This window comes from Rhincodon typus, chromosome 13, assembly GCF_021869965.1.
Source record: "Rhincodon typus isolate 14 chromosome 13, sRhiTyp1.1, whole genome shotgun sequence".
NCBI classification, from domain to species: Eukaryota; Metazoa; Chordata; class Chondrichthyes; order Orectolobiformes; family Rhincodontidae; genus Rhincodon; species Rhincodon typus.
The window spans coordinates 72647418-72659799 of NC_063344.1; the positions used below are offsets into that span (position 1 = coordinate 72647418).

The 12382-nt window shown below is 41.0% G+C and overlaps 1 protein-coding gene across 6 annotated transcripts in view; it reads left to right on the plus strand.

The window, feature by feature from the left end:
* ryk (receptor like tyrosine kinase) overlaps window positions 1–9228 on the plus strand; it is a 259214-nt gene extending 249986 nt beyond the window's left edge. For all 6 annotated transcript variants that reach the window (XM_048604442.1, XM_048604445.1, XM_048604443.1 and 3 more), the window contains 2 exons: window positions 6254–6390; window positions 8200–9228. In XM_048604442.1, the coding sequence (XP_048460399.1) occupies window positions 6254–6390; window positions 8200–8311 (249 nt within the window). In that variant the 3' untranslated portion in view covers window positions 8312–9228. The remainder of the gene's footprint in view (window positions 1–6253; window positions 6391–8199) is intronic.
* Window positions 9229–12382: the final 3154 nt, after the last annotated feature.

The following is a 12382-nucleotide window of genomic DNA, read 5'->3' on the forward strand; positions in this document are numbered from 1 at the left end:
TTTAATTCTTTTCCTTTTTATTGACAGAGACTGATTGCCCAGTGACATAACATAGTGCTAGGTCCCTTATTGTTTGGGATATATATAAATGATGTAGATGAGAATGTTGGTTGGGAGTTGATAAGTAAGCTTGCGGATGACACAAAGCTTGGCCAGGTAATTGATAGTGAAGGAGAAAGTCTTTGGATAGAAGAGGATATAATTGGATTGGTCAGATGGGGCAGATCAATGGCAAGTAGAATTTAATCCTGATAAGTGTGAAGTGGTACACTTTGAAAGGAGTAACAAGACAAGGGGGCCCTCCAGGAATGTCAGGACACAACGAAACTCAGAGGAACAGAGGAATCTTGGGCTGTTTGTCCACAGACCTCTAAAGGAGGCAAAGAGAAGCTGGCAGAAAGGGTGAGCCCTGGGCTGAACCTGGATGCTGCCTACTCCATAGCCGCAAGCTCACTTCAGCCAGCTCTGCTTTCATTTCTTCATAGTTGTTCTAATTAATTTAAAATACTAGATTGGACCCGCTCCTTTCTCCCTCAAACTAAATGCAAAATTTGATCATAAGGCCTTGTGCCTTAATGCATGGAGCATTTGCAATGAAGTGGATGAACTAGTCACACAGATGTAAACGGGTATGATTTAATTGAGATTATGGAGACGTGGCTGCAGGGTAACCAGGGAATAGAACCGAACGTTCCAGGGTTTTCAGTATTTAGGAAGGACAGGCAAAAAGGAAAAGGTGGTGGAGTGGCATTGCTGGTTAAAGAGGAAATTAACAAGGAAGAAGCATACAGATTGGCCATGAAAGATAATATGTCTGAGGATTGGGAGCAATTTAAAATTCAGCAAAGAAGGAACGAGAGATTGATTAAGAAGGGAAAAATACAGTATGGAAGTAAGCTTACAGGGAACATGAAGACTGACAGTGAGTGATAGGTGTGTGAAGACAAAGAGATTGGTGAAGACAAACGTAGGTACAGAAACAGGAGAATGCATAATCGGGGACAGAGAAATGGCTGAGCAACTGAATACATATTTTAGTTCTGTCTACACAAAAGAGGACACAAATCAGATACCAGAAATGTTAGAGAATGCAAGATTTACTGAGAGGAAAGAATTGAGGGAAATCAATATTATAAATACCCAGGGCCTGATAATCTACATCCCAGAGTACTTAAGGAAATAGCTGTAGAAATACTGAATGCATTGGTGGTCAACTTCCAGAATTTTGTAGACTCTGGAACAGTCCCTGCAAATTGGAGTATAGCTAATGTCACCCCAATGTTCAAAAAGTGAGGGAGAGTGAAACAGTGAATTATACATCAGTAAGCCTAACATCGGTAGTGGGGAAAATTGTTGAATCCATTATCAAGGACTTCATAGCAGAGCATTTAGAAAGCAATGGCAGGATCAGACAGAATCAGCATGGATTTATGAAGGGGAAATCATGCTTGACAAATCTGTTGCAATTCCATGAAGATGTAATGAGTAGAGTTGAGCGGAGTGGGGAGGCAGCCGATGTGGTATATTTGGATTTTCAGAAAGCGTTTGACAGAGTCCTGCATAAGAGATTACTGTGCTAGATTAAAGCTCATGGGATTGGGGTAAGTGTATTCCAATGTATTGAAAACTGATTGGCAGCGAGGAAACAAAAAGTAGGAATTAATGGGTCCTTTTCAAATTGGCAGGCAGTAACTAGTGGAGTGGCACCGGGAACAGTGCTGGGACCCCAGCTATTCACAATATATATTAATGATTTGAATGAGGGAGTAAAATGTAATGTCTTGAAGTTTGCAGATGATACCAAGCTGGGTGGGAGGGTGAACTGTGACAAGGATGCAGAGATCCTTCAGCATGATCTGGACAGGTTGGGTGAGCGGGCAATTCAATGGCAGATGCAGTATAATTTGGATAAATGAGAGGTTATTCACTTTGGAAGTAAAAACAAGAAGGCAGATTACAACCTGAATGGCTGTAAATTGGGAGAGGGGAGTGTGCAGTGGGACCTGGATGTCCTTGTGCATCAGTTGCTGAAGGTAAGCGTGCACGTGCAGCAGTTGATAAAGAAGGCAAATGGTATGTTGGCCTTCATTGCGAGAGGTTTCTAGTACAGGAGCAGGGAGGTATTGTTGCAGCTATACAGGGCCTTGGTGAGGCCACACCTAGAATATTGTGTGCAGTTTTGGTTTCCTTTTCTGACGAAGGATGTTCTTGCTCTTGAGGGAGTGCAGCAAAGGTTTACCAGGCCGATTCCGGGGATGGCTGGTCTGACGTGTGAAGAGAGATTGACTCGGTTAGGATTGTTTTCGCTGGAGTTCAGATGAATGAGCGAGGGGGATCTCATAGAGACTTATAAAATTCTAACAGGACTAGACAGGGTAGATGCAGGGAGGATGTTCTTGATGGTAGGTGTGTACAGAACCAGGGGTCACCGTGTGAGGATTCGGGGTAGACCATTTAGGATGGAGATGAGGAGATTTTTCTTCACCCAAAGAGTGGTGAGCCTGTGGAATTAATTACCACAGGAAGTAGTTGATGCCAAAACATTGAATGTATTCAAGAGGCATCTAAATTTAGCACTTGGGGTGAATGGGATCAAAGGTTATTGGGAGAAAGCAGGATTAGGCTATTGAGTTGGTCAATCAGCCATGATTATGATGAATGGCGAAGCAGGCTCGAAGGGCTGAATGGGCTCCTCCTGCTGCTATGTTCTATGTTTCTATATTATTATGGGCGTGCCTTCACGAACGTCTTTAGTTAGTCCTATTTTATTACATTTTACAAAATCTATTACAATCTGCTCTTTTGACAGTTCCAAAACATGTTTTTAAAAATCATCCCAAAAACATTTTATGAGCCCCTCTTCTGGGCTACTTTTGCTCTATCCAACTTTTCCAGTTGATATGTGGATTAAAATACCCATGAGTATTGATGTGTCAGGGAGCTGTATACGTCTTTCACAAGTAACTAAACTTAGGTCATCTTTCTGATTGTGTTAATGCGATTATTAATTAACAGAGCTACCCCTCCACCTTTTCCTAGCCGCGTGTACTTTCAAAATGTCCAGTACGCTTCAATATTCAAGTCTCAATCTATGCCATCATGCAACCGTATCTCTGCAATGGATATCAGATTGTACTTCTTACTTGTTTTTGCACTGTCAATTCGTCTGTCTGTTCTCATTGTGGCATGGATTCAGATACAGAGCTTTTAGCTTTTATTATTTTTGTAACCTCTAGTCTTATCTGTTAGCTTACTCTTAGATTTCAACACAATCCCTTCCTGTTCAGTCTTATCTTTTTATCATTTCCGATATTAGTACCTTATTCTGTTGTTTTGATTTACTACACCTTCCCAGATTTGACCCATTACTCCCATTATTTACTTTAAAATCCACTGTTCTTCCCTAATTATGTGTTTTGCTGTAACACTGACCCCAGCATAGTTCAGGTGTAGACTGCTGTAACGGTACAAATTCTGTTTTCTCCAGTACTGGTGCCTGTGCCCCACAAACCGGACGTGTTTCTCCCATACAGTCTTTAAGCCGCACATTCATTTTTCTACTCATCTTTGCCCTATCCCAGCTTGCTTGTGGCCCAGGTAATAGCTAAAAATTTTGAGGTTCAGCTTAATTTGGTGCCTGGCTTCTCATGCTGACAATTCTTTCCTTATCCTGCTGATGTCATTGTCATAACTGCAATGACTGGATTCTCTCCAGCTCTGAGCAGGTATCCTGAACCCTGGCAATGGGCAAGCAACACAGCCATCTGGAATCCCACTCCTTGTTGCAGTGAACAATGGCAATCCCCTGACTATACTGCCCCTATTAACACTACATTTCTTCTTGCTCTCCCCACTTCATGCCCCGCAGTGCCAATAGTTGGTTAGCTAATCCACCATGCAACCCTTGTTCTCATCCAAACAAGCAGAAAGAACCTGTTCGACAATTGCAAAGGCTGAGACTGCAGCTCTCTCCTTATCTGCCTTACTTGTTGTCACACTCCTCTGTCTCTAATCACTGATGAAATCAGAAGACCTCAACTTAAGGACCGTGACTGCCTCTGGGTATTAGCATCCCAGTAATATTCCCTGCTCTGATATCTCTCAGTGCCTATAACTCAGCTTTCAGTGACTTTTAGATGAAGTTCCTCAAGCCTCAATCATTTACCATTTGTCCACTTAGTTTTTGTCCTGGATCACACTTGCGTCTGTCTGTGCTGCATCTGTACCTGTTCAGCGATCTTTAATGTGTTTTAATAAACTAATTTATTTTCCTTCTTTATATATTGTATTGACCCTTTCACTGGTACCTGTATTATTTTAAACCTTGGGAATTGAATTGACTGTAACCACTTATCAGATTCTTACCAAACAGCAAGCATCTTTCTCCATTGTGGAGTAAAAGCTAATTCCTGTGGCTGAGAAAGCAAAGGAGCACTTATTTCCTCTTCTCCCTAATTCCCTGAATCCTAGCACTCTGCTCATAGCTGCACTGAGGTACTTGGCCTTATAAACATTTTTAATCAATCAGGTAGGAGCAGGTGGGACTGGAATCCAGGCTTTCTGGCTTAGAGCTAGGGTCTCTTGCACAATGTTGCAAGACCCTTCATGCTAGTTAAATACAATAGTGAGCTGACTTCATTCACAAAAAGCGTGAAAGTGTCAGCTGCTTTTCTCCAGCATCTAAATTCAACTGCTCTTCCAGTGGCAACCTTGTGAAACCTGCTCGGGGCTGAGAAATTTAGAATGAAATCAGTAAGTTTCAGCTAAATTAAGCAACTTGCAGTTGCAAAAAATACTTAATTGTGTTTCTCAGATTCATTTACAAAATTACTGAATGCCCCCCACCAAATAAATGAATCACCAATAGAATTCCACTTTTTGTAGACTCTACTTTAACACGTATCAGACCCAATGAAAATTCCACATGAACTAACAGGCGAATGATACTTCATGTTCAAATCCCTAAGTCCAAATGCAAAAGTAAGTGTCATTTTATATAGTGGATAGAACGAAGATACAAGATCATAAACTGCCATATCTGTTCCCACACATGTAGCATCATGTGCAATCTCTGTCTTTTCATCTCGGCCTTTAGTACATAGGATCTTTCACTTTCCAACTTGATCAATTCAGCCCTCAAGTTGTGTTCACTAGAAGTTGTATTCTATCCAAGGTTCTTGGGTAAATCCTACATCTGTCATCTCTATGAACCCACTCTCACTTAAGGGCGTGCCATTCCTAATGGCATAGCTTCCCTCAATTCCTTTCAAAGCAACTAACAATACCCAGTTCACAATCTGGTTTTTTGATACTAGCTATCAGCACTCCTGCATGCCGAAGCTATTCGTTCTACTTCTAGGATTCGGTTTTTGCTCAGTTACACATCACACGCCCAACAGCTTTTGGAATTCTATGTTTCTGCTCACTGTCGAACAAAAAATCTAGCCATATTTGTAAAGAACTCAATTTTCTCCTTAAAAACACACTAGGAGTTTGATGACTGTGACCTGCTGCTGTAGTTGTTTGTGTTTGTATCTGTCTGCTGATTACCTTCTGCCTCTGTCTGTCCTTTGTGACCACCAACCATAGAGCTACTGGTTTTTATTTCCTTCCTATTAGTACTGTTTTCAAGTCAAATGTTCTGAGATCTCTCAGACCAGTATTTCTTCCTATTCAGAAAGCTACAATTGATCCATCTGTAATTGATGCAATCTGTTTGAGGTCCTTTCAAATATTCTGAAAAACAACTATAGATTCCACAGCCGTTTTAAAGGGCAAATTTTCCTTATACTCTGTTTTCAGGTCAAAGATCATCCAATGTTCAACAGACCATTTAACTAGCAAACATTGAGTGTGTAATAAATTAAGTTATACTTTTGAAATGTGTAATGTTGTACAACTATTTAGTGCCTCTTATTATGATTTGTAAAAAATCAGAGATGAAAAAATGTTTAATACCAGTATCAGCTTCTAGTAGGCAGATATTATTACTGAAGTTAAAGTAATCTGAATAGAAGTTCTGATTCCAAACTAGTTTATTCAAGCAGAGACTTTTATTAAAAACGTTGTTGAAATATTGTAAATTTTAATATGCGAATATTTTGAGAAGCTTTCTATTTACATGCAAAAACTCGCTCCCTAAACAAATCAAACAGTGATTCTGTAGCTTCTCTCCACCCCTGTCTGCCATTATTACCTATTCCAGATCTTCCTGGTACACAATGTCTTATTATCTGTCTTGTCTTCTTTTAAGTGGGCATTTGGAGTTACATTGTGGGAGCTCATGACATTGGGACAGACTCCATATGTTGACATTGATCCTTTTGAGATGGCGGTTTACCTTAAGGATGGATACAGAATAGCCCAGCCAATCAACTGTCCAGATGAACTGTAAGTTACTGTGATGTTCAAAGGAACTGTTTTTTTTTTGTGGATTTTATTTATAATTATAGAGCAGCTTGTTTTGCTCCGTTTGGATGAACCGAACCAAATATCAGAGTGGGGAGCTCTGACATGCTGCTAACTTATATCAGAGTGATAGCCATTGATTGCAGAGGATATTGCCAAATTAATCAGATGGGCAGATCAGTGGCGGATGGAATTTAATCCTGTTAATTGTGTGGAGATGGACTTTGGAAGAAGGAACAAGACGGTGTGCAGTTCTGGTCACTGGACTATAGGAAAGAAGTAATTGCAGTGGAGAGGTTGCAGAAGTGATTCACCAGAGTTTTGCCTAGGATAGAGTAGTGTAGCAATGAAGAGAAGTTGGATGAGTTCAGCTTGTTTTCTTTGAAACGGAGAAAGCTGAGAGCGGACATGTTAGAGGTGTGTAAGATTGTGAGAAGCATGGACATGGTGTGTAGGAAACAGCTGCCCCCTTACGTGTAGGGTCACCAACAAAGTGACATAATTTTAAAGTGTAAAAGCAGGAGGTTTAGAGAGATTTGAGGAATTTTTCAACTGGATGATGGTGGGAATCTGGAATGCATTGCCTGGGAGGGTAGTTGAGGTCGGAAACCTCACAACCTTTAAAAAGTACTTGGCTTAGCAATTGAAACATAATATTCAAGGCTAGGGGCTATGTGCTAGAAAGTGGGACTAGTGTAGATTTAAAATAGTTTTGGTCACGATTGGCCAAGAAACCTCTTTAGTAATGTATAATTCTAAGATTCTATGAACTAACTTGTGGGAGTTAAAATTTTGGCCTTGCCGTTGAGAGCAAGGAGATGAAAAAGCAGAAGCTCATAACTTCTCTAAATCATAAATTGACTGAATTTTAGCCAAATCTGAAACTGTTACAGATAGCCTTGCAAAGTAAATGACATGAAATATTTTCTACAAAATAACCTGTTTGGGAAAAGGAGCACATACCTAATTACAAATATATTTGTCATGAGAAGTGTGTTTAAAAAGAGACATATTCTCGGTTCCTCCTGATGTGGCTCCAAATGTTGAAAGATTACAGGGAAGAGTCATATTCAATATAATGTTTTTTTGTTCGATCTAAGATGGTGGGTGGGGATTTAGCCATTTGTACATGATAGCAAATATGTTATGAATAATATTTCAACCAAAATCAAGCAATTTTCCTCAAGATGCAGAATGCAGATTCAGCATGAAGTGTATTTGTGATTCAAGAAAATAATTACAAGTAGATGGCAACAATAAAGAGCGGGGAAGGGGCTGCTTTAGTGTAGTGGTAATGTCACTAGACTAGTAAGCCATAGATCCTAATGTTCATCTGATTGACGATGCAGAGATGCCAAAGCAGCAGCTAAGGGTCACCATGAACATCTCTCCTTCTTGACTTCTTCCCTTGCCTGAAGTGGGATGACCCTCAAGTTAACACCATCAGTCGTGTCTCTCTCTCTCTCTCCTCTCTCTCTTTCTCGCTCTCTCTTTCTCGTGCTCTCTCTCTCTCTCTCTCTGTAATGAGAGCAGCCTTATGATGTGATAGGACTATGGTGACTTTACCTTTTAGATGGCAGTCCAGCCACCTGGACTAGATTTCCGTGATCTATAGGTGAGCATCCTAGAAGGCATGTTGATCCTGCAGAGGGGAAGGGATGTTAAGTAGTCAAGACCAATGCAGCATTACGTATCTGATTGGTAATCTCACCCCTCCCTGTTTCATATATAATTACTGGTATATAGTCATTATCCTGTAATTTGAAACTTTTTTTTGTATTTCCTACACAGATTTGCAGTGATGGCTTGCTGTTGGGCCTTGGATCGTGATGAGAGACCAAAGTTCCAGCAGCTAGTGCAGTGTCTGACTGAATTTCACGCTGCCTTAGGGGCCTATGTCTGAACTGATGTCTGCTCACATGTGAAATCTTCAACACTAAGTAGAACTAAAATAAGAAACTAAGAAAATCAGGGGAAGTATTTCTTCTGAAGCAAAGTGCCTTGTAATTCTTTCATAGTTTTGTTTTGTAAAATCTCTTGATTATGTGAGTTTTGGTATTTTTATAATACAGCATCATGGTTACTGAATGAATGCATTTTTACTAAGCTCCATAACAGGGTGAGGTTCCTGGAGCAGCCACATTTAGTAGACTGAAAAAGACGAATATCAATGGGACCTTGGACTCTCATTTCTTAGCTCCTATTACCTGTATTCCATTGGAGCCAGATTTTTAAAATCGTTTGTGAAGTACATTGTGACATGATTTCTGAATAACTGTGCTGCTACTTTTCTACACCACAGCACCATTTCCCAAATGATTCACTGCTTCACAAAGCTTTGGTTCATTTTCAGCAGTAACAAAAATCCAGGTCCATTCCTATGTCTTGTGTAATTGTTAAGCCTCTGTGCACTTCAAAGCATGCAGGCTATTTCCCATCATGCAGTAGATAGTTGGACTAGAGAAGGTGGTTGCTCAGCAACTGCACATACAGTTTTTTTTAACCTTGTCTGAAAACACAGTAGGTAGGGTATATATTACATTTAGCATTTGCTGTTGCCATGGTTAAGTTTAATCCATCACAAAATGGCATTCCACTAATAGACTTCACCATTAACCAGTATGGGAGCTTTCTGTTCTTTGGTACGAGGTGGTTGGGATAACTAGGTTAAAGACTTTGCTTTGTAAATCAGAATCTTGTATATACTTTTGAACAACCCAATTGTTTATTAGTTCTAGTTGTCACCTTGTGTTCATCTTTGTACAATGTTCATCTTTGTAAAATGCAGAGGATATGATAATAAAGCTGAAAAATATTTCAGAATATTTGTCAATGTCTTAAGTGAGTAATGTATATACACTACTGGGCAAATCAGGCTTTTTTAAGTAATTCAGTGACATCTAATTTGAATACTGAATATTGTCCAACATCCATATACTATGGGCCAAGTTAAGGGCAATTAAATAATTATACTGTTGAGCTGGGTGAGTATTTGGATAGAAGTGGTGTGCAGAGATTTTGGGAAGAGCTAGGACATTTGCACCAGGCAATTGAACTGATGTGGGCACAATGGCTGAATGGCCTCCCAACATTTTTTTATTCATTCAAAGGAAGTGGGTGTCACTCGCATACCAGCCAGTATTTACTGTCTGTCCCTAGTTACCCTTAAGAAGCTGATGATACGCTCCCTTCTTGACCTTCTGCAGTCCATGCACTGTGTGTTGACCCACAATGCAGTTTGAGGATTTTGATCCAGTGACCTCGTGCTCCATAAGAGTTGTGTGAGCTAGACAAAACTGTTTATACATTGCATTAACAAGTTTCAGTAGCACTGTGACTGTCATAACTTGGTTTTAAATGAACCATTGTATTATATGAATCATTGTAATGGTTTCGCTATTGTTAGAGACACAACCAAAATATCAATTAAAGTTCCAGTGAAGGGAGAAGGATCCAGACCCGAAACGTCAGCTTTCCTGCTCCTCTAATGCTGCTTGGCTTGCTGTGTTCATCCAGCTCTACACCTTGTTATCTACAGTGAAGGGACATTTTTTAAATTGATTAGAAATGCAAAAAATTGCATTCTTTTAAAATGTTAGATGTGAAAATATATTTGTATTATTTCCTTTAAGTTTAAATTCTCTCTTTAAGTACTGGGTAAATCCAGGAATTGGGTAACATGAGGCAATGTTGAAATCCAGCCATTTGTCCAAAAGACACCAGGGATTGTAGCAATCTAATTTATCTCCACATGAAACAGCAGTTTAGAACAAAGAACAAAGAAAATTACATTACAGGAACAGGCTCTTCAGCCCTCCACTGACATGCTGCCCATCACAACTAAAACCCCCTACCCTTCCGGGGACCATATCCCTCTATTCCCATTCTATTCATGTATTTGTCAAGGTGCCCTTTAAAAGTCACTAAGTATCTGCTTACACTACCTCCCCCGGCAGCGAGTTCCAGGCAGCCACCACCCTCTGTGTAAAAAAAAAAAAAACCTGCCTCGTGCATCACCTTTAAACCTTGCCCCGCGCACCTTAAACCTATGTCCCCTAGTAACTGACTCTTCCACCCTGGGAAAAGCATCTGACTGTCCACTCTGTCCATGCCCTTCATAATCTTGTAAATCTCTATCAGGTCACCCCTCAATCTCCGTCGTTTTTGAGCAAGAATACAGTATTCCAGTTGTTTACAATTTCAAAGCCATCTTGCTCTCTTACTGACATTTTTGTCCTTGACCTGATGCAGCGTTCCAGTGGAACCCATTGCAAGCTGGAGGAGCAGCTCCTCATTTTCAGTTTAGACGCTTTACAGTCTTCAGGACTCAACTTCAGACCATGAACCCTGTCCTCCATTTTATTACAGGACCCACCCACAAAAACGTCTTATTTGCATGTATTTGCACTTAGCAGAGTTGACATATTTTCTGATATAGCACTTACAATAGCAACTATTTTTCATCCATATCTCTCTTCTACAACCATTGGCACTACTTTTTGCTTTTTACCTCCATGCACTCGCACTGTCTGTGGAATTTAGCCCTGTTGACTGTGAGGTGAAGCACTGTGGAAGAAGGACAAACAAAGGAGTGCTCAGTGAATGGTAGTACATGAGGAAGGTCAGAGGAATCTTGGGGCACTTGTCCACAGAAGGGGGCAGTACAGGCTAACGGTAGTTAAGAAGACACATTGGATAATTGCTCAGTCATTGTATAAGTTATAGCAGGGAGATTATGTTGGAGGTGTATAGAACTTTGGTTAAGCCACAGTTGGAGTACTGTGTGCAGTTCTTGTCATCACAATGTAGGAGGGACGTGATTGCGCTGGAGGGGATGCAGCTGAGATCACAGAATTCCTAGAATGTGGAAGCAGGCCTTCGAGTCCAGACTGACCTGCCGAAGAACATCCCACCCAGACCCACCCCTTCCCTGTAACTCTGCATTCCCCATGGCTAACCCACCTAGCTTTCATATCCCTGAATGCTATCGCAATTTAGCATGACCAATGCACCTAACCTGTACATCTTCGGGCTGGAAGGAAGCACCCGGAGGAAACCCATGCAGACGTGGGGAGAACGTGCAAACTCCACACAGTCGCCCGAGGCTGGAATTGAACCGGGTCCCTGGCGCTGTGAGCCAACGTGCCGCCTCTGAGATTCACCGGAATGTTGACTGAGATGGAGCATTTCAGCTCTGAACAGAGGCTGGATAAGCTTGTTTCAGAGATAGTATGAACTGCAGATGCTGAAGAATCTGAGATAACAAGGTGTAGAGCTGGATGAACACAGCAGGCCAAGCAGCATCAGAGGAGCAGGAAAGCTGACGTTTCGGGCCTAGACCCTTCTGAAGAATCTCTGGATAAGCTTGTGTTGTTTTCTTTGGAGCAGAGACGGTTGAGCAGCAAACTGATAGAGGTGCTCAAGATTATGAGGGGCATGACAGGGTGGATAGGAAAGCAACTGTTCTCCTTACTCGAAGGGTCAATCACAAAGAACCATAATTTTAAGGTGAAAGAGAGAGGTTTAAAGAGGACAAAAATCTCTGGAGAGAAATCCGTTAATGTTTCGGTTCGAGAGACCTGTCCTCAGAACTGAGCTCTTTTCCAGCAATTTCTATTTTTGTCTCTGATTTACAGCATCTGCAGTTCTTTTGGTTTTTGGGTTTAAGGTGAGGGGGGAAGTTTGAAGGAGGTATGTTTTCACACAGGGTAGTTCGTGTCCAGAATGCACTGCCTTGATAAGATAGCAAAGTTTGAGGCATTTAGATAAACATGTGAACAGGCAGAGAATAGAGGAATACAGACCATGTGCAGGCAGGTGGGATTAGTTTAGAACAGCATCATGGTCCGATCAGACATGGTGGGCTGAAGGGCCATTCCTGGGCTGTATCGTTCTAGGTAAATATAGGCTGTAGTATGTTTTTGTATATGTATTTTTGGTAGTGCAGACTCAATGGGCAAAAGACTTCTTCTGT